This window comes from Myotis brandtii, unplaced genomic scaffold, assembly GCF_000412655.1.
Source record: "Myotis brandtii unplaced genomic scaffold, ASM41265v1 scaffold727, whole genome shotgun sequence".
NCBI lineage: Eukaryota > Metazoa > Chordata > Mammalia > Chiroptera > Vespertilionidae > Myotis > Myotis brandtii.
In genome coordinates this window covers 544,885-564,883 of record NW_005370872.1, presented here as the reverse complement: position 1 = coordinate 564,883, position 19,999 = coordinate 544,885, and the positions used below count along the sequence as shown (strand labels likewise).

At 36.9% G+C, this 19,999-nt stretch overlaps 1 protein-coding gene across 19 annotated transcripts in view; it reads right to left on the bottom strand.

Annotated features, from left to right (window-relative positions):
• The window catches only part of TRIP12 (thyroid hormone receptor interactor 12), a 135,370-nt gene that overhangs the window by 69,654 nt on the left and 45,717 nt on the right, over positions 1-19,999 (bottom strand). For 15 of the 19 annotated variants that reach the window (XM_014530161.1, XM_014530159.1, XM_014530160.1 and 12 more), the window contains 2 exons: positions 19,056-19,858; positions 1,625-1,730 (listed from right to left, as the gene is read on the bottom strand). In XM_014530161.1, the coding sequence (XP_014385647.1) occupies positions 1,625-1,730; positions 19,056-19,858 (909 nt within the window). Of the gene's footprint in view, positions 1-1,624; positions 1,731-5,327; positions 5,405-19,055; positions 19,859-19,999 lie in introns of those variants that run through there. The other 4 variants (XM_014530168.1, XM_014530171.1, XM_014530172.1 and 1 more) reach the window with 4 other exon arrangements.

Genomic DNA, 19,999 nt, shown 5'->3' with positions numbered 1-19,999 from the left:
TTGTTTGGGTTTTTTCTTCCATATCTCTAATTTCTCTTTCCTTTGATTCTAGTCTATGTCAGTCTATTCTTATTGTTATTATTAATTTTTCTTATTTTGTTTTTTCTTTTTTTGTTTTACTTTTCCTATCTATATCTTAATATACCCATTATTACTACATTTTAAATTCATCATTGTTTCATTTATTTTCTGTTTCCTCTTCTTTTCCTCTTATACCAGTGATGGCGAACCTATGCACGCGTGTCAGAGGTGACACGCGAACTCATTTTTTTGGTTGATTTTTTCTTTGTTAAATGGCATTTAAATATATAAAATAAATATCAAAAATATAAATCTTTGCTTTACTATGGTTGCAAATATAAAAAAAATTCTATGTGACACGGCACCAGAGTTAAGTTAGGGTTTTTCAAAAGGCTGACATGCTGAGCTCAAAAGGTTCGCCATTACTGTCCTATACTAACTAGTTCTTTTAGCTTCCTCCTTGCTTCAATAAAGCCAATTTTTCATCTTCTTTTTTCCTCCCTTTTTCTTTATATCCCCTCTAAGTCTTTGGTTGTGTCTTTTAGTATTCTTTTTTTTATCTCCCTTATTTGCTGAATCTAATGAATTGACCAACAAAATAAGATCTGAAGCATGGAGGCATGGAACAGATTGACATACCTTGATGTGGGGAAGGGGAGACAAGAAGAGATAAACCAAAGAACTTATATGCATAGCCCATGGATACTATCAACAATATATCGTATATAATAAAAGGCTAATACGCAAATGATTGTGATGCCCTCATGCCGTAACGACCGATCAGCAGGAAGCTGCGTGTGCAGCAGGCACGGGTGAGTGGGGCTGCGTGAACGGCGAGGCTGGGGGATATGAGGCTGCAACCCCCGCTGTTATTGTTTATTTATTAATAAATGTATATATTATTTTCATATACATTTTATTAATTTTCTTTCATCTCTGACACTTCTATTATAGAGAAAGGGCAAATAGCAACATTAAAATATTTCCTCTAATTCCCTTTTAATGTCCACGAATTTTGTGCACCGGTTCACTAATATATATATAAAAATGAATATATGCATTTTATTATATACAATAAAATAAAATAAACAGCACCCTTTTTTAAAAAAAAGCTAGTATAATTAAAGCTTAGCAAAAACATGTAAACAAATATTGGGGTAGAATGCATGAAAACAGCCGGTTGGTGTGCTCAGTGGTTGAGCATCGACCTATGAACCTGGAAGTCGTGGTTCAATTCCCAGTTAGGGCACATGCCCTGGTTATGGGCTGGATCCCCAGGATTGGGCATGCAGGAGGCAGCTGGTCAATGATTCTCTCTCATCACTGATGTTTCTATCTCTCTCTCTCTCTCTCTCTCCCTCTCCTTCTCCTTCTCCCTTCCTCTCTAAAACCGATAAAAATATATTTTAAAAAAATTCATAAAAATAGTGATAAATTTCTTTATTCAATATTCAAGTGAAACTTTAAATAATTTTATAAATCTTACAAAGTTAATGATTTTGAGGAAAAAATCATAGACCCATCTACCCTCCTTCATAGAGGTAACAAATTCTAAAACACAGATAATGAACTAATCATAAACTGGAAAAACCCAAGTTATTACCTGGCACTAGCACAGGAGCCCGTGGTCTTTTGGCGTGTGCTCCGCCTCAAACTGGGGAGCTCAGCAGGTGGGGATTCACTGCGCTTCTTGGTAGATTTTCTTAAACCTATATATATGAAATGCAAAAGTAAAATTTTAAAGGGAGAAGTTCTCTTAAAATAAAAATTCTTCATCGTCCTGGTTCAAAGACCATAGAATCTTCCCATGGCCTCTCTAGCAGTCTGCCAGGTTTATTTAGAGAGTTTGCCTTTACTTAGCCTTTTCAAACTAGGAGAGTTCCTACCACATCCCTATTCATCCACTACTTTTCTCCACTAACTAAAGTCAAGAGGTTTTGTTGTTGTTTTTTTGTATATACTACATATTCCAGAACTTTATTAAATATCATTTATCACTTGTTTTTTATCCTCATCCGAGAATATTTTTCCATTGATATATTTTTTTTTTTTCTAGAGAGAGTGGAGGCAAGGGGAAGAGGGGAAAGAGAAACATCCATGTAAGAGAGACACATATCCATCAGTAGCATCCTCCTGTTGCCTCCTCCATGTGCCCTGACCAGGGTGGGGGATGGAGCCTACAACTGAGGTACATGTCCCTGACCTGGAATCGAACCCCCCTCTTCTATCCTTGGGCCGATGTTCTAACCACTTAGAAACCAGCCAGGGTCCATTATCACTTTATTACACTGTCTTTACACTGTCCCATTTCACCTAGTTTACATACAGTTCATAAATAAGGCTATGAGAGAACAAAATGCTTTCTTTTCTTTACACCAGCGGTTGCCAACCAGAGGATCAAAAGGTTGGTGACCACTGCTATACACCATCCTATCAGCAAGGAATATCAACTTAAAGTTATGGAATGTCCAATTTACAGAATATTGTACAATTGGAGGGGTAGAGGGAAAATGAATCAAGTACACATGTTATTTTGGATGCTAATACCTTTATAGGTATTAAGTTCTAAAAAGGTGTAACATTTAAGTAAAGTATATTACTATTTTATGAACTGGCCTGTGGGATCAGGCTAAAACCAGCTCTCCGACATCCCCCAAGGAGTCCCGGATTGCGAGAGGGTGCATGCCAGGCCAAGGAACCCCACCAGTGCACGATCGGGGCCAGGAAGGAACACAGGAGGTTGGCCAGCTGGGGAGGGACGATGGGAGGGCCCCAGGGCGTGTCCAGCCCGTCTCACTCATTCCCGATCGGTCAGACCCCAGCAGCAGGCTAACCTACCGGTCAGAGCGTCTGCCCCCTGGTGGTCAGTGCATGTCATAGTGACTGGTCGACCGGTCAACTGTCTGCCCCCTGGTGGTCAGCGCACATCATAGCGAGCAGTTGAGCGGCCTTAGCATATCATTAGCATATTATGCTTTGATTGGTTGAACAGATGACCAGACACTTAGCATATTAGGCTTTTATTATACAGGATGGGGAAGCCATCAGAGCATCCATCTACCCTTCCCCAACGATGTTATCATATAACATACTGTGCAGTGTGCTCTATTCAAACAAAGACCTCCAACACTGAATGGCCTACAAAGTCAACAAGCATATCTCCATTAGAACTGTGGCATCATCTTAAATCAGTGGTTCTCAACCTTCCTAATGCCGCGACCCTTTAATACAGTTCCTCATGTTGTGGTGACCCCCAATTTCATTGTTACAAATTGAACATAATTAAAGCAGTGATTAATCACAAAAACAATATGTAATTATATATGTGTTTTCCGATGGTCTTAGGCGACCCCTGTGAAAGGGTCGTTTGACCCCCAAAGGGGTCGTGACCCACAGGTTGAGAACCGCTGTCTTAAATAGATGTTAACTTTTCAAAACAATTGTACAATAATTCTCCAGATCCCAGGAAGTTTTTTTGTTTTACTTTTTATTTTTTTTTACCATTTCACTGCTTTAAAGTGAAAGAAATTCTTTACTCTTGATTTAGACTTTTAATTTATAACTTCAGTTTACTCACTTGGGATGGTACTTGTAGTAGAGGCCTGGTGCACAAAAATTCGTGCACTCAGGGGGGTCCCTCAGCCTGGCCTGCACCCTCTCGCAGTCCGGGACCCCTTGGGGGATGTCCGACTGACAGCTTAGGCCTGCTCCCCAGGGGATCGGGTCTAAGATGGCAGTCAGACATCCCTCTGGCAGCCCAGGAGCCCGCAGGGAGCAGGCCTAACCTGTTAGTCAGACACCTTAGCACCACCACGGAGGCGGGAGAGGTTCCCACCACCGCCACTGTGCTGGTCAGTCATGAGCTGGCTTCTGGCTGAGTGGCACTCCCCCTGTGGAAGCACACTGACCACCAGGGGGCAACTCCTGTGTTGAGCGTTTGTCCCCTGGTGGTCAGTGCGTGTCATAGCGACTGGTAGTTCCGCCGTTAGAGTTAATTTGCATATTACCCTTTTATTATATAGGAGGATAATGGAAGTTGCCAAGTGAAAAGCAAGCTACTAAAGAAACTTTATGACAGGACAGTGTGGCTCAGTGGTTGAGCATAGACCCATGCACCAAGAGATCACTGGTTTGATTCCTGGTCAGGACACCTGCCCTGGTTGCAGGCTCCATCCACAGTAGGGGGCGTAGGGAGGCAGCCCATCATGTTTCTCTCTCATCCATGATTCTATCTTCCTCCCTTCCCCTCTCTCTAAAAAATCCATGAAAATATAAATATTTTATTTTTTTAATATATTTTATTGATTTTTTACAAAGAGGAAGGGAGAGGGATAGAGAGTTAGAAACATCAATGAGAGAGAAACATCGATCAGCTGCCTCCTGCACACTCCCCACTGGAGATGTGCCCACAACCAAGGTACATGCCCTTGACCGGAATCGAACCTGGGACCCTTGAATCCGCAGGCCGACGCTCTATCCACTGAGCCAAACCGGTTAGGGCATAAATATTTTTTAAAATACATTTTTATTGATTTCAGAGAGAAAGGGAGAAGAATAGCTTAATATATTCAGGTATTTAGAATCACTATTTTTTAATGTTAAAAAAATCAGAAATTATTTTTAATATTTCAGGAAATATTAAATTATACCTATCTGAATTGTGTGACTAAGCAGTAATACAGTAAAATAACATACAATTCTGAGAGAGAAAAAACATGAGTGCACATTGCATTAAAACACTGAAAAACAAAGTGCTATAAAGCAAGTTAAAAACCCTGTATTACTGTCATTAACTTAATTCATATAATACTAAAGCGTTTTTACACATGGCATAATACAGTAATGGACAAGCACAAAATTTGACATCTATTCAGTGGCATTCAAAATAAAATACTCAACTTAATACTCAACAGTGGGCTACTACTGCTCTAATGCTAATTTGAGGTTGACAGTATACTTTTTGACCAAACTTATTTTACACGTCACTACTCATGAACTATTTTATTTCATACTTTGGTGTTTAACTTTATTTTAAACAACTTCAAATATAATTTCCAATATGACAAAAGGTACTTGGTTTGAATATATGGGGTTCAATGAGTCTGACAAATGTATTCACCCATATAACACCACAATTAAGACAATTATAACCAACATTTCCATGTTCGTTCATGCCCCTTGCAGTTAATCTCCCTAGCACATCAGGCTCTGGCACCCACTGATTTGCTATTTTGTTGCTATTGCCTATTACGGAATTTTATATAAATGGAATCATACAGTGTTTTGGAGATAAATTCATGTTGTACCTTTTAGTTCATTCCTTCCATTCCTTTTTTACTGTGGAGTGGTATGGTACGGTATTTCTTCACATATGTGCACAAACTCTTTATCCATCCTTGGAGTTAAATATAACTGATGTTATAATCATACCACAATGTAAAATGACTGTTAGGCTAATTGACATAACTCCATGTAGTCCCATAAACTAGGAGAAATAGCCCCAAACATTTTGTCTGGAAAGCAATTCCATGGTAAAGGAGCTGCTACATATAGTCCTCTCTAGTGGAAAAGAGGTATCACTATTTATAACATTACCCAAGTCTATGATGGGAAATAAAACTAGCTTTTACATACTCTGCTCTCCAAAAACTACAACAGGGAAACATCTCAGATGTTGTGAAGACTGGTAATTAGAAACTTATCAGGATTTCTAAACAAATTAAGTCAATTCTTGGAAGAACTATATAAATTCTTGGAAAAAGGAAAGTTAAAGATAAAACAGTTAAAGATAAAACAGTTGGGTAAATCAAGTACTTCCTAGAAACGTGAATGTGAAATGTGGGTTTTTTTGACCATTCAGCAAATTGATGCTGCCAGAATATACTATCTTATATCTTCACAGTTTTAGATTGGCTATGGAATTTTTCATAAAAGCAATTTCAGGTATAAAGTTATGATAATTCTTATTTTTCACACACAAAAATATTAACTGACTTGCCTAGAAGTGCATAACTACACAATTCCAAAGTTTATTCTGAAGCAGAACAGTATACTATTTGTTCAATATACTTCTGGAAAAGTGTTAAAACTTTGATTTTTGGTTCCTTTAGAAACCTTTAGGTAGTATGTTTGTATAGCAAAAGAAAAGAGAAAACTATAAAACTCTCTCTATAAAAATAAAGTATTTTTATACAATTAAAATATGTTTCCTTCATTCTACTGGTCAAGTAAGGAGTATTTTAATAGAAGAGAAAACATGATAAGTATAAACCTACAACTTACTGAAAACCAATTAAGATGCAGGTGCATGGGAACACACACAATTTCAATCAATCTATCTCTATTTCTCTCTCTCTCTCCCAGGCTCTGTAATGCAGAAAAACTGTATTGATCACTTATTTTTATGATGCCACACTGAGAAGCAACCAGAATATCACTGCTCATAATAATATATTCTTATCCACAATGCCTTGTATAATGAAGTTATGTATAAATGTAGACATATTACTTTTATCAAAGCTCCTTGACCTTATTATATTGGTATATGAATATATGAATTTGTTCCTACAAATATATTCCTATAATCTTCTTTTTAATTCTCACCCAAGAGTGTGTTTTGTAATTGATTTTTAGGGAGGGAGGAAGAGGAGAGAGAGAAACATTGATCAGTTAGTTGCCTCCCACACTTGCCCTGCCCAGGGATGGAATCCACATTCTAGGTATGTGCCTACACCGGGAATCGAACCCTCAACCTGTTGGTATACAAGACAATGTTCCAATCAACTGAACCACCCGGCCAGGGCTATTCCTATGGTCATTTTTCTTTCAGATAAAGGTGAAACTGGCAGTATTATTCTCTTAAAAGTCGTAATTGATATTTTCTTCTACAATATAGGTATGTCTTATTGCTTTTTCTTTTGAACAAGTATTCCTAGCCTCAAACTGATTTACTCAAAATCCAGGGCTTCATCTTTTTAAAAAATTAGTCCTTTATAAAGTGTGATATCTGAAATGTAAAATAAGTAAACCTCTCATGTATCCAACTAAAAACTTGGATTTTTAAATATAAGAATTAAAAAAAAATAAACAGATGGAGGGCCTTAGAAATTTTATCTTCTGGACCCTCATTAGTGTCAAAGGAGTTAAGATGTTCTTGGGTACCTTCTATTTGCAACTGATTTTTCTTTTCTACTTCAAAATTTTAAAAGTATTTCTCATTACAAAACTGAAATGATCCCAATTTTGTCATTTTTGCAGAAGAAATGAGCAAATAGTAATATGATTACTATTTCACTACCAGAGTCACCAAAGGTGGAATTATTCCAATCCTTGGAAAGGTATGGTTTTCACTGTTAATTGTGTTAAGTTACTTTAAAAGTAGCAAAATACAACTGGGTGATACATAGTCACTGTCATACTTCTTTTTTTCTACTTATAATTCTTACATGATCTGTTTAGGTATATACACATAACAGAACTAATACAAAATCCTACAATAAAAATATAGCCTCCCCAATAATAAAGTATTTTAGCAATGTAATAATTAAGTAAACTTTCCAATTTCCTAAAGATTCCTTTTGTTCCGTATAAGGAGTCAAAGTAAACATAAATATCAATCTACAGACAGTCCTCGGCGTATGTCATTTTGTGGTTATGTCGCCTTCTCCCATTTATTGATATATAAAAAAAAGTTCCGTTATTTCAACATATGTGCTTTATGTTTTTTATTATTTATTTACCACAAGTAAAGGTCAGGAATTGTTATCTTTCTTTTAAGTGTTTTTTAATGTTTCACTTCACTAATGCTGTGTATGTGCTCCATGTGAGTGATGTAAGTGCTTATGCAGGTGGGTTCCAACTTATGGCGAAAACTGCATTACAACACGCCGTAGGAACGGATCTCTGACGTAGCCCGAGGACCGTGTGTGTGTGCGCGCGTGTGCGCCTAAGCGACCAAATGACCAGAATGACTGGTCGCTATGACGCGCACTGACCACCAGGGGGAAGACACTCAACGCAGGAGCTGCCCCCTGGTGGTCAGTATGCGCTCATAGCAGGAGCACTGCTCAGCTGACCAACCCATCCCGGTGGCCCACCAGCCTGGCGGCAGCCACTCATTCCCTCAGTAGTCCTGCAGGTCCAATCTCTGGAGAACTGGCCAGGCACCTATGGACCAGTACCACTGGCCTCCTGGAAGTCGGCCTCGGGGACCGTAGCTGCTTCCCCTCCCTAGACGGTCAGTGAGGAAGAAACAATATGAAAGCGGCTCCCAGGTGGCTCCAGACAACAGGTGCAAATGTCAGCAGGACGGATCTGGATCCCAGGCCAGCAAGGGCGTCCCACCGTCCACCAGGAGGGCCGATCACGTCCTGGCCTCCCCTACCCCCTTCGTGACCTCACCTGTGCACAAATTTGTGCACCAGGCCTCTAGTGTATTTAATAAAGTTGTTTGGAGGGAAAAACTGACCTAACACCTTTATTCAGTGTATAACTACTTTCAAATACATGAATGTTTTTATTCTCCAACTTATACATTAACTTTAAAGTGACATTAAAGATGACCAAGTAGACATCTGTTATATTATGCCCAGCAACCCTATTCTGAGCACCCTGCCTCGTTTTTTGTTTTGTTTTTAATTCTCTGGGGAGCTATCTCCTTCCCCTTCTCCACGTGGTACTGATGAACTGTCATTCACAGTATACTCCCACTATATCAGTGGGACTCAAATTGGCCAGACTATTTCAATCATTTCCAATTACAACTTTACAACCACCATTCCCTCTCCCCTCCACCAGTGATTCATTCAGGATAGGCATGTGACCCAAAGAGAAATAAGAAACTTTCTTACAGGCTGATATATAAATGACTGGAGTCTTTGTGGGAAGGCTTGGGATGAATAGGACTGTCTTCATTTGAGCACCTAGACCCAAACAAGCCTGAAGCTAGTCAATCTCTTGGCTTTACCAGTCATGTAAGCCGATTTCCATTTAATGGTATGAATATCTATCACATAAGCCCAAATCTTCTGACCAAAAGTCATTACTGCATTAAAATTTCTACTCTAGAGTAAGTGTCAACAAACTTGAGACTATGAGTCAAATCCAGCTGGCAGCCTGTTTTTGTATAGCCCACAAACTAAAAGTGATTTTTACGTTTTTAAGAGTTAAAATGAAAGATATGACAAAGACGTATGTGGCCAGCAAAGCCTAAAATATTTACTACACGGGCCTTTACAAAAAATACTTACTGACATGGACTGTGAGTAGAAAAAGAACAGTATAAGCACTCACCTAAATTTTTAAAATCTGTCAAAAATTTTTAAAAAATTCTCCAAAATAAAAACTAATCCCTTTTGCTTTAAAAAGAAAAAAAAACACACACAAAAAAACAAAACCTGAGCTAATTAATATCTTAGTAATAAAAGTTTTAGCACTAATTTTTCTAGAATATTAAATATCTTGATTTTTCTTTATTGTTTTTGTAATATTCCTGCAGATAGTAAATATATCTCTATTTAAAAATGGAGTAGAAAAACCAATATAAGGCCCATACACCAATATCTTAAACAAGAGTAAATGTTCAGAAAAATCACTACAATTCAATTACATATTCAGCTAGTCAAGGTATGACTGTGATTGACCTTTCCCATTTTTTTTATAAATTAACACTAGCAATTACTTATATCGATTTATTTATATGTCAAATTTATTTCAAAGAGTTTTCAGAACCACTCCTTTTCCTTCATAAAAGGAAGGAAGAGAGCACCAAGTAACATGGCTAGTAGCATGCATGAGTTCAATTTAGAATCATTTAATAAGGCCATTTTGCTACTGGAAAAATTGGACCCAATAAAGAGAATTAATTAACAATGTGTATAGTCTCAGTAACTAGTTCTTAACTATTCAGCCAGCACAGAATCGTAATAACGTGGTATAACTTGGTATTGTTGTGTCTATTTTCAAGTTTATACATCTTTATCAATGGTTACTTTGCTAAAATAAATTCACAAAATAAAAAGTAACCTATTACATAAAAAGGGTTCTTATATGTTTAAAGTCACTTAGTAGCAATAAAAGAAAAATTTTGCAAATGACAATGAGCTAAATCCCAAATGAAATTTTCTAAGCCAAATTTTTATTTCCTAGTCAATGCACAGCAATTTCATGCACTGAGCTGGCAATATGAATTTAAAGCATTAGAAATGTGCGAAGATACAGTGGGGCCTTGACTTACGAGTTTAATTCGTTCCATGACGGAGCTTGTAACTCAAATTACTCGTATGTCAAATCTTAAAGTGAACGAGTGAGACACATGATGCTGGGCTGATGTTGTGGCGTTCACTGTGACGTTCGCTGCGCCAACTAGCGGTGGGGTATCTGAAGCTGGCTCATAACCCGAATTTTAGCTCGCAACTCAAAGCAAAAAATCGGCCGAGAGACGGCTTGTATCTCGAAAAACTCGTTAGTCGGGACACTCGTAAGTCAAGGCCCCACTGTATTCACCTAAGCATTAGTATCGTTTGAAATGAGAAACTGGAAAAGAGCTAAATCTCTAATAAGAAATGATTAAATAAACATAAGAATAATAAAAACTGCAGGAACACAAAGTTAGTTAATGAAGTTGTGAATAAATTGGCATTTTTTATACTGCTAGCGGGAACGTAAATTCATGTTTCTACGGACAAATTAAAATATACAAAAATATTTTTAAAAATTGGATTGGTGACCTAACAAGGAAATGATGTAAATTACAAAGCTATTGTCAATTTAAAAATTTAGAAGAATATAAATGCCCATTAGTTGGGAATGTGCTAAATTAAGGTACATCTACATAGCCATTAAAAATGATAGAATTTATAGTTTTTATAAAGGAAAAAGTCTATTAGTGACAGTTTAAGCAGATAAAGCACTTTGCTTTCTTTATATCTAAAACACTGATACTACTTCATTCTGCTATCGTGAGGATGAAAGTTATAACAGACCCACAGACACCAACGCTTAGTGTCACCCACAACAAGCTCATGCTTTTGAAAAGTATATACATAGAAAAGTGTCTACCTTCTGGGCAAAGACAGAAGATTGAACACAAGCATTCACTTCTATCCTCTCATGAAATGCCACTAAAACAGTATTAAAAGAATCTGAAATATAGGAAGAATGGAAGAGACTATTATCACAACACAATTTTAGAAGATGAAAAACAGAAATTCCAGTGCTAAATCTCTGGGAAATCCAGAAATCTGAAGGTGGAAAACTAAGATAAACTACCAATTAGAATGATACTCAGATTCCCACAAAGGTCAGGAATTGATGGACAAACTTACAAGTTAAAACTGAAGATTGGTTGATAGGCTGTTTATGAAGCAGTCAGATTCCCCCAAGTCCCTCCACTACTTGCATAGCTGCATAACTGTCCCTCTTCTAACGTAGCAAAACATAAGGTCTTTACTCTTTAGAAAGTACAAAATAAAAAAATTCTCAATTAAAGCACCACACCACCAATTGGGAAGGGGAGGGGCAGATAAACAGACACACTGGATGACATATCTATGGCCTTTTTCCAAGTCTCTTATCCAGCTCAGCCCCCAGAACTCTAGCAGTTAGGCCTTCACCTCCAGGCAAGAGTCTGAAAGAATCTTTCCTGTGGAATTTTACCAAAGAAAAAAGATCTAAAAATAAGGACGGAGGAGATTTTGCAACAAATAGCCCAACCAAATCTTATCTATATGCTCAAAGCTCACAAATTAGATTTTTGGTCCCCTTGCACTGAGTATGAGGAAACAAGGAATTGTCAGAATCTGAGAAAAATTCTAGTCAAAAACAAACCAAAACTTCACATACCCCATAAAAAAACTCATAAGAGTACTATATAAGAAAGGAATACTCATGTCCTCAAAGAAGAAATGTATCCTATATAATAAAAGCCTAATATGCTAAGTGTCCAGTCACCCATTCAACCAATCAAAGAGTAATATGGTAATGATATGCTAAGGCCACTCAACCGCTCGCTATGATGTGCACTGACCACCAGGGGGCAGACGCTCTGACTGGTAGGTTAGCTGGCTGCTGGGGTCCAGCCAGTTGGGACTGAGGGAGATGGGCCGGACACGCCCTGGAGCCCTCCCACGATCCCTCCCCAGCTGGCCAACCTCCCATGTCCTTCCCTTGCCCCGATCATGCACTGGTGGGGTCCCTTGGAGAGCTGGTTTCGGTTCGATCCCATAGGCCAGGCCAAGGGACCCCTAGTCCATAATAAAAAAGGAAATGAGAATAAAATAACCTTTAGAAAATAAAAAAAATAGCAAACATGAAAAAAAAAAGTCAAAGAAAGTTTGGAAGAAGTTATTGAAATCTTTCAGAAAGTAGAACAAAAAAGGAAAGCAAGTTAAGATCAGAGCAGAACCTTCTAAGACAGCGGTTCTCAACCTGTGGGTCACGACCACTTTGGGGGTCAAACGACCCTTCCACAGGGGTCACCCAAGACCATCGGAAAACACATATATAATTACATATTGTTTTTGTGATTAATCACTATGCTTTAATTATGTTCAATTTGTAACAATGAAATTGGGGGTCACCACAACATGAGGAACTGTATTAAAGGGTCGCGGCATTAGGAAGGTTGAGAACCACTGTTCTAAGAGGACAATCACCAAAAATAATAGATCCAAAGAGAAAAGAAACAATAAGGCGATCAGCCATCCTGGTTTGCCTAAGATTTAGTAACTTTAAGGCTAAAAATCCTGAGGAAATCCAGACCCAAGGAAAAACAAGACTTCTGGTCACTCTAACAGGAATAAAAATAAACCCACAGCTATGACAATATCATGACATTTCTAAATAATAGAGATAAAGATCTGCAAGCTTCCAGAAAAATGGGACACAGGAATCAGAATATCTATAGTTATTGAAAGCTAAAAGGTAATGCAATTCTTCAAAGTTTTGAAGGAAAATTATTTCCAACTCAGAACTCTATATTCAATGGTCAAACAACTATCAAGGTTATTTATTTATTTTCAGACATTCAAAATCTTCAAAAATTAAAAAGCTTTTTAAATTTTCATAAGCACTTCTTTATAAAAAGCAAGTCAAAGGTATGTCACACCAAAACGAAGCAGTAAACCAAGAAAGATGATGTGGAAGCTGGAAAAAGGAGAGAGTGAAGAAAATCCTGAGGCTAAAAGCAATGCAAGTAGGCATAAAAGAGCAGTCATCCAGAGGCCATTTTTTCTTCAGGAACTGAAACAGATACATGTAGACAGCTTGAGAAAAGATTTAGACAATGGCATAGTTTGGAGTTCAGTTCACCAAAAAAAAAAAAAAAAAAAAAAAAGAAGAAAGAAAAACTAATTATTAAATTCAAGAAAAACAAAAATGTGTAAGAAAGGAAAAGTTCCTACATGGCTCTGTAAATAGCATTTATGTATCCATACAAACACTGAGCATCATTCATGACTGGGAAAATGAGATGTACAAGTACGAGTTTAGTGGATGAAGAGGTGGTGTAAATTTTCCATAAAGGACATGAAATAGTGCTCACACTGAAAAAAACAACAACAAGTAGACCTCTTGAGCACATAATTTAGAGACTAAAATAAGAACCAAAATAATCAGCTACAGGGAAGGGCAATGTGGCAGAAAGACTGTTTTAAATAATAAGTCTTATATAATGACTTTAAAATGCATTTAAGCATTGAAAAAAATTCAGCAGGATATACACATACAAGGAAAGAGGTAGTCCTCAGTGATCAAATTAAGTGACTTTGTATTTTTCTTCGTTGTACATTTTGGTATTGTCTGAATTAGTCTTTAACATTTTATGGATAGAAGTGTCAAAAATATTACAGAATACAGAAGCTGGAATATAAAATAGCAGTTTTCACTAACTTACATGTAAGTTTAGTAAAGTGTACTTTGGTTAAACTAATTCTTATTCTAATCTGACATACAAAAATACATAGTAGGTTTTTTTTGAATTTGGCAACCCATTTTCTAAAATTTAATATATTCTTAAGAAATCATTGGTAATTTTTCAAAGCAGTTGCATATTAGAACTATTAAACTTTTAAGTTAAAATTATTTTAACAGCTGCCTTCTAATATAGAAAAATTTTAATATTCAACCCTTTCCTTTTAAGGTTATTACCCAACACCTCGGGAGACTAAAAGATAATTCACCTTTGTAAAATCAGTAGGGATGACCCTACAAGATCCAATTAGGTAAAACCAAGGGTTTGACTTTTAAGTTCTTCTGTCTTGCTCAACTCATTCTAATTTACTCCCCTGATGCTAGAGGTGCAATGCACCATATGCCTCAGACTGTGGGTAAGAGTCCTAAACCAAGCAGAATTACCTTCCCAGAATCGGCATCTGCCTGGGTTTTGGCTAGTTCTAATAATGGCCACAGACTGCATGCAAGTCACCAAGAAAGTTTGAAACTCAAGATGCAAATAAGCTGGTAACTACTGCTGACTATGTTATTAATAATGTGCACATGATGTCCACTTTAAATAATAGAAGGGAAACTAGTTCTATAAATAGGCACACCAGAGTGGAAATATAATACCTTTAAATTTTTCTGTAAAAAAAACTCCACAATTACCCGAATTTTGATCACAAATTTCCTCTGGCATATTTCTATGCCATCCATCACTTTCTACTATTCAGATATACACATTTTGAAAGTCAAATTACTTCAAAAAATTAGCTTAATTTAAAAAGGTAGATTAGCAAAATATATTTTGAAGCCAAATGAACATATTTTTAAATATTATATTTAAAATATAAAAAAGAAACATCATTTGTATCATTTTACTGCCCCATTGGTTTTACATTTATGCTAAGTAAGTTTTTAAGAATGTCTGTTTGCTTAGATTAAACACATAGCAAGAATAATTTCCTAATGCACATTAAAAATTATCACATAAACAGTATCTCTTCTAGAGTATTACCTCAAGACTTCTATCAATTGATACAGGATGACCTTTGTCCCAGAGTTATTTTGATCAGCTACAGCTGGAAAGCCACAGGCTTCAGGAAGCCCATCACAAAAGTAGCTATTTCACTAGTTCTCCCACCACCCCTAGGCCAGCCCTAGTTCCTCCCCAGGAAAGCATTTATCAGCCTATAAATGTTGCCGAAACAGGAAAAGTCTCCCTACTTAAGTGTTCTGACTAAAAGTATGTTCCACGGAACACTGCTATCTCCCAAGGTAATATAGGTGAACAGATAAATGTATAAAATTCTGAGTTAAGCAGAAGTTATTGTAAGATTTCTAACCTGAATCTCCTTGAGTGATATTTGATCATGGGGAAATGGGTTTCACAAAACATCATATAAATACTGTTATTCCTGCAATTGGGAAAAAATCTGCTTTACCATGAAGCTTTACTGACCAATCTTATCTTAGAATGAACCTTTACCTGGGGAAATATCACATTCTAATTTAACAGGTTCACAGATTCTTAAAAGAGGAAGAAAACAAATAATCTACCCAATTTGAAATGCTCTATATATTGTACGAAGTGTAGGTCCAATCCACTTTTTAGATAATTTACAGATTCTGTTTCCCTGAAAGATACTAATCAGAAATCTCAACTTCTATCCATTATATCTAATTCTGTCCCCTGGGTTAATGTTTTAAGTGAAAAAAAAATCCTGATTCATACAAAAGCACTTCAAATATATTGCAGTAACTCTCATGCACCATTATCTGTTTATATGGTGCTTTAATCTTATAAAACTCTTTCAAATACATTCTTTTATTTATGCTTCACAAAAATGAATACTACCATTTTTCAAATAAGATTAGGGATTAGGTTGCCAATTATTTGTCCAGCCTCACAAAACTAGGAGATAACTACTTCAAATCAGGGTCTTCCAAATCTAAGGAGAGATACATTTAAAACTGACAAATGACAAGTATTTATCAATCCTTTATTCTCAAAATGCTACTCTGAATATGTTTTCTCTCTTAAGATACTCAACTTCAGCTGTGCACCCTAAATTTAGTGATGCAACTTATGTACTAAGCACTATGCTAAGTCTGCTCACATTATTTATTCCTCAAATAGCTATTGTGCCTATTTTACAATGAAAAGGTTACAAACTTTGCATAGTCACCAGGTGATAAAATGGCAAAACTAGGGTTTAAACTCAGGATTTTTAGCCCTATATTAAGAGCTCTCTGTCCCCAAAATACCATTACTTGAAACCCAGAGATTCCCCTAAGATACCACACTTTGCCCCTATGGTCTTTCATAAAATTACCAAGTACTGCCAATTCTCTTGCAGTACTGCTTCTTACATTAACTCCTGAAGTGACACATTCAATCGTGTCTAAAATTCACCCTGCCCATCTGACTTCAGGAAACCTTCCTAGATTTAGCTCACCCAATCTACTCAATCCTTTGAGTCCTATTCATATGGCCTGGATTTAACTCTTGCTTCTATCACTTCTTAGTTCTGTGTCCTTCGATAGGTAATTCGACAAATGACACTGAGTTTCCTTACCTGTAAGATGGGAATAATAGTACCTGCCACACAGGGAAGATGAGGAGTAAATGAAATGATTCATGTAAAGTCTTTAAAAGTTGTCAGACACTTGTAAGCAAATTAAATATTTCCTATTATTTTTAGAAATGTTTTTCACTATTTGAAAAGAAGCAAATAAGTAGTGAATGGGATGATATGAATCCCTGATTCACATGGTGTTCATTCCTAAAGATTAATCAATACCAGTAAAGAATCAGATAAAATCTTATATCCTCTGAGATCTTAACATCTCTTAATGAGCCAAAGATGCTGCAAACATGGAGAACAAACATGGGTGAAAAATAAATGGCACAGCAAGGAAAGCAACAGTTTCAAAGTCACACATTCTGCCTTCGAATCCTAGCTCTGCCACTTAAAATATGTAACGCAGGCAAGTTATTTCACCTTCTTGGAATAAATTTTCATTAATAAGTATCACAAAGCTTAACTTTTTAAAATTAGTTATGACTGCATATGTAAAATACCTGGCACTTATTAGATGCTAAACACATACTGGTTCCCTTCTCTTGTTTCAACAGCTTAGACTATAATTAGAGCTTACAACTAGGACAGTGGCAGTGAAAATGTACAAGCTTTATTAGTGACCACAGAACACACAGATTTTTAATCCACCAAGTCAGTTTGTGACCATGTGTAGAGTTAGACTATCTAGACGGGTTTTATTATGGCACAGGGCAGTGTCAAAACTCTGAGTGCTTCCTGACTGAGAGCAACTTCACAATCAAGAAAATACCACTGAGTAGCCAGCCACTGGCAGGGTTGAGCTTCCTGTTAAAAATCATGTTAAGAAGCTTCTCTCTAAAACAAGAAAGCTGGTCACTGAGAAGAATCAACATGATACTCAACAACAATCTGCTCTCACCCAGGCCTGGACCTTCCTAGAAATAAATGTTGAAAAAGATGAGCTCTTCAAGTGAAGCAGACTGGATGACAGGAAAGTGAGGAGTGAATTCCATGAAACTCATTGTAAACTCAACCTGGTCCATTGTCTATTAAGATCAGAGGTACTACAATGAGGACATGAACATACACAGACACACACGCCAACACAGATGCACACATGCTTCTACTTAAAAGCAGAGAGGGAAGAGGTATAAAAGCCGAGACAGATAATGGCAATTGTCAAGAAAACCTTGGCAGGCCCAATGGGCAGTTGCCCGTCCTTTTTTAACCCAGCCCTTTATTTCCTTTTGACTTCAAGATACTAATCTTGATCTTAATCCAACGCTTGTACCTTCAAATTCAAAAGGTTTTATACAGATGTAAAACAAAATTCTACAATCTAAGAGAAAAAGATGTTACTTACCTTTACAATAGCCCTATGATACAGGTTAAACATAAGATTTTATTTTGTACCTACTACGATTCTTATCAAAGTTTAGGTAATAATGAATCAACTGAAAGTAGTCATAGGTTGTAGGGTTAAATAAAGCTAACATTTAGTTCTAATTCAATATTAGGTTAGGCTGATTCAATGCTAGCTAAACTTGGAGAAGAGTTTAGCTAGTAAACACTATATAAAATCTTCTAATAACCAAAAAAAAATTACAGCCCTATGAAAATGTGGATCTGAAATTTTCTGAGGACTCAAAAGGAGAAAAGATGGTCAAAACCAAGCTTCTGGTTAAATATTAAAAAAAATTAAATGCTTAAAAATTGTAGACAAGCACAGTATTATTCTGTGTGTTTTTTAGATTTCTCAAAATAGAAAAACAAACACTTTAGCATTACAATAAATGCACAATTGAAAAGGTTCATCAATAGTGAACATCTGGCTTCCTGAAGTCTTTTAGAAAAAAAGAGAGGAAGAATGTACCTCAAGATTCCTTTCTCCCATCTAGTTTGATCTTTACTTGAATATATTATTCTCAAACATTAGTTCTTTCTACTCCAATATAAGTTTCAAAAGGGCAATATTCTTTTCCATTTACTTAGGACCCAGAGCCTCAGTGCATGAAAATAAGAAGTATTCACCTTTAGACTAAACTCCTTCAAAGCCATAAAATATTACATGTGAATGAATTTTAATTATATGGTGCATTTATTCTAATAAGTTAACTCAGTATTTCCATACATCAAGAACGTACAATACCAAAAACAAAACAAAACAACACACATGCAAAAACACATGTGATGCTTGATCCTGGTCAATAGCAACTCGTAACTAGAATAATTTTGTGTTTGGTTATAGAAGAAAATGCAACTTGATGTCTCACCCTGATATTGGTAAGTAGCAGATGCTATAAAGATAAAGATATAAACACTAAAACATAGTTAATAAGTCAGCATTTGTATTTGTCTGGATAAAATTAAAAGTGGTATCAATTATTATGTACTGTTGTGTAGACACAGGTACGGTAATAAATCTAAGACTGCCTCAGACTAGAAACAAAACACCTGGCTATCTTGAAAGCATGGTCACTTTGACAAACCAAGAGAAATTTTCTTAATTAAAAAAAGCAGCTCTTTCCGTAAACTTACTTGCTAATTTGGCCTGTAATCCAGAAGGTCCAGGTTTTGATGTCTCTGACTTAGAAGACCCTGGAAGAGACAGTTTTGTTTTAGGAAGGCTAACTTTAGGGCTGAAACGCGCAGCCCAATCAAATTTTGAAGAGCCACCAGTTTTACTCTGTTCCTTTTCCCTGCTACTTCTTCTGGGACTGGGACTGGATGCTGAACGGGAACGCCTGGCCTTGTTCTGGTCTTTTCCTTGTTTCACCCTGGCACCTGGTGGTACAGTGGAGGAGGCCGAGGCTACAGCAGAAGACGAGGAGGAAGTAGAGGCAGCAGAAGAAGAATCAGTGATGGTGCTACACCCAGCTTTGGCTGAGGCGGCTGATTTTGAAGCCAGCTTGGTAGGTTTTGCAGATCTCTCTTCGGCACCAGTTGACTCAGACACAGAACCACTCTTTATACAAGAACTCTCTGTCCTCTTTCTTTTCTGACTCCGTGAACTACCAGTGGCCCCACTCTTTCTGGTATGAGCCTTGCTTGTTGATGGCAATTGTGCAGATTTCAGTTGTTGCTCCTGGTCTAAATGTCTCTTTTTTGACTTACTATGTGACTTATTTGTTTCTGAGAGCGATTCAGAATGCTGAAGTGCTTTTGGTTTTTTTGCAGAGCTAGGAGAATTGGTCCTGTTGTAGTCTGGACTAGCACTGCGTTTCACTCCTCGAGAATTGTCTTTCTTAGGCACCTGCCCCGTTTTTTGCCTTTCTGAAGTATTGGCTCTGTCTGGATCCTCTGGTTGTGGAACTATGACAGCAGATGATGAACTGCAGCTTCTAAGAGGTTAGATAAGAAGAGAGTTAATATCAGCCTGCCATATAGTATTTATTAAATTCTCAAATCTATGGAAACAAGTGCTAAAATAAGCACAAAAATTTTTCTAAGCCCAATAATAAACATAGCTTTTCAATGGCTCA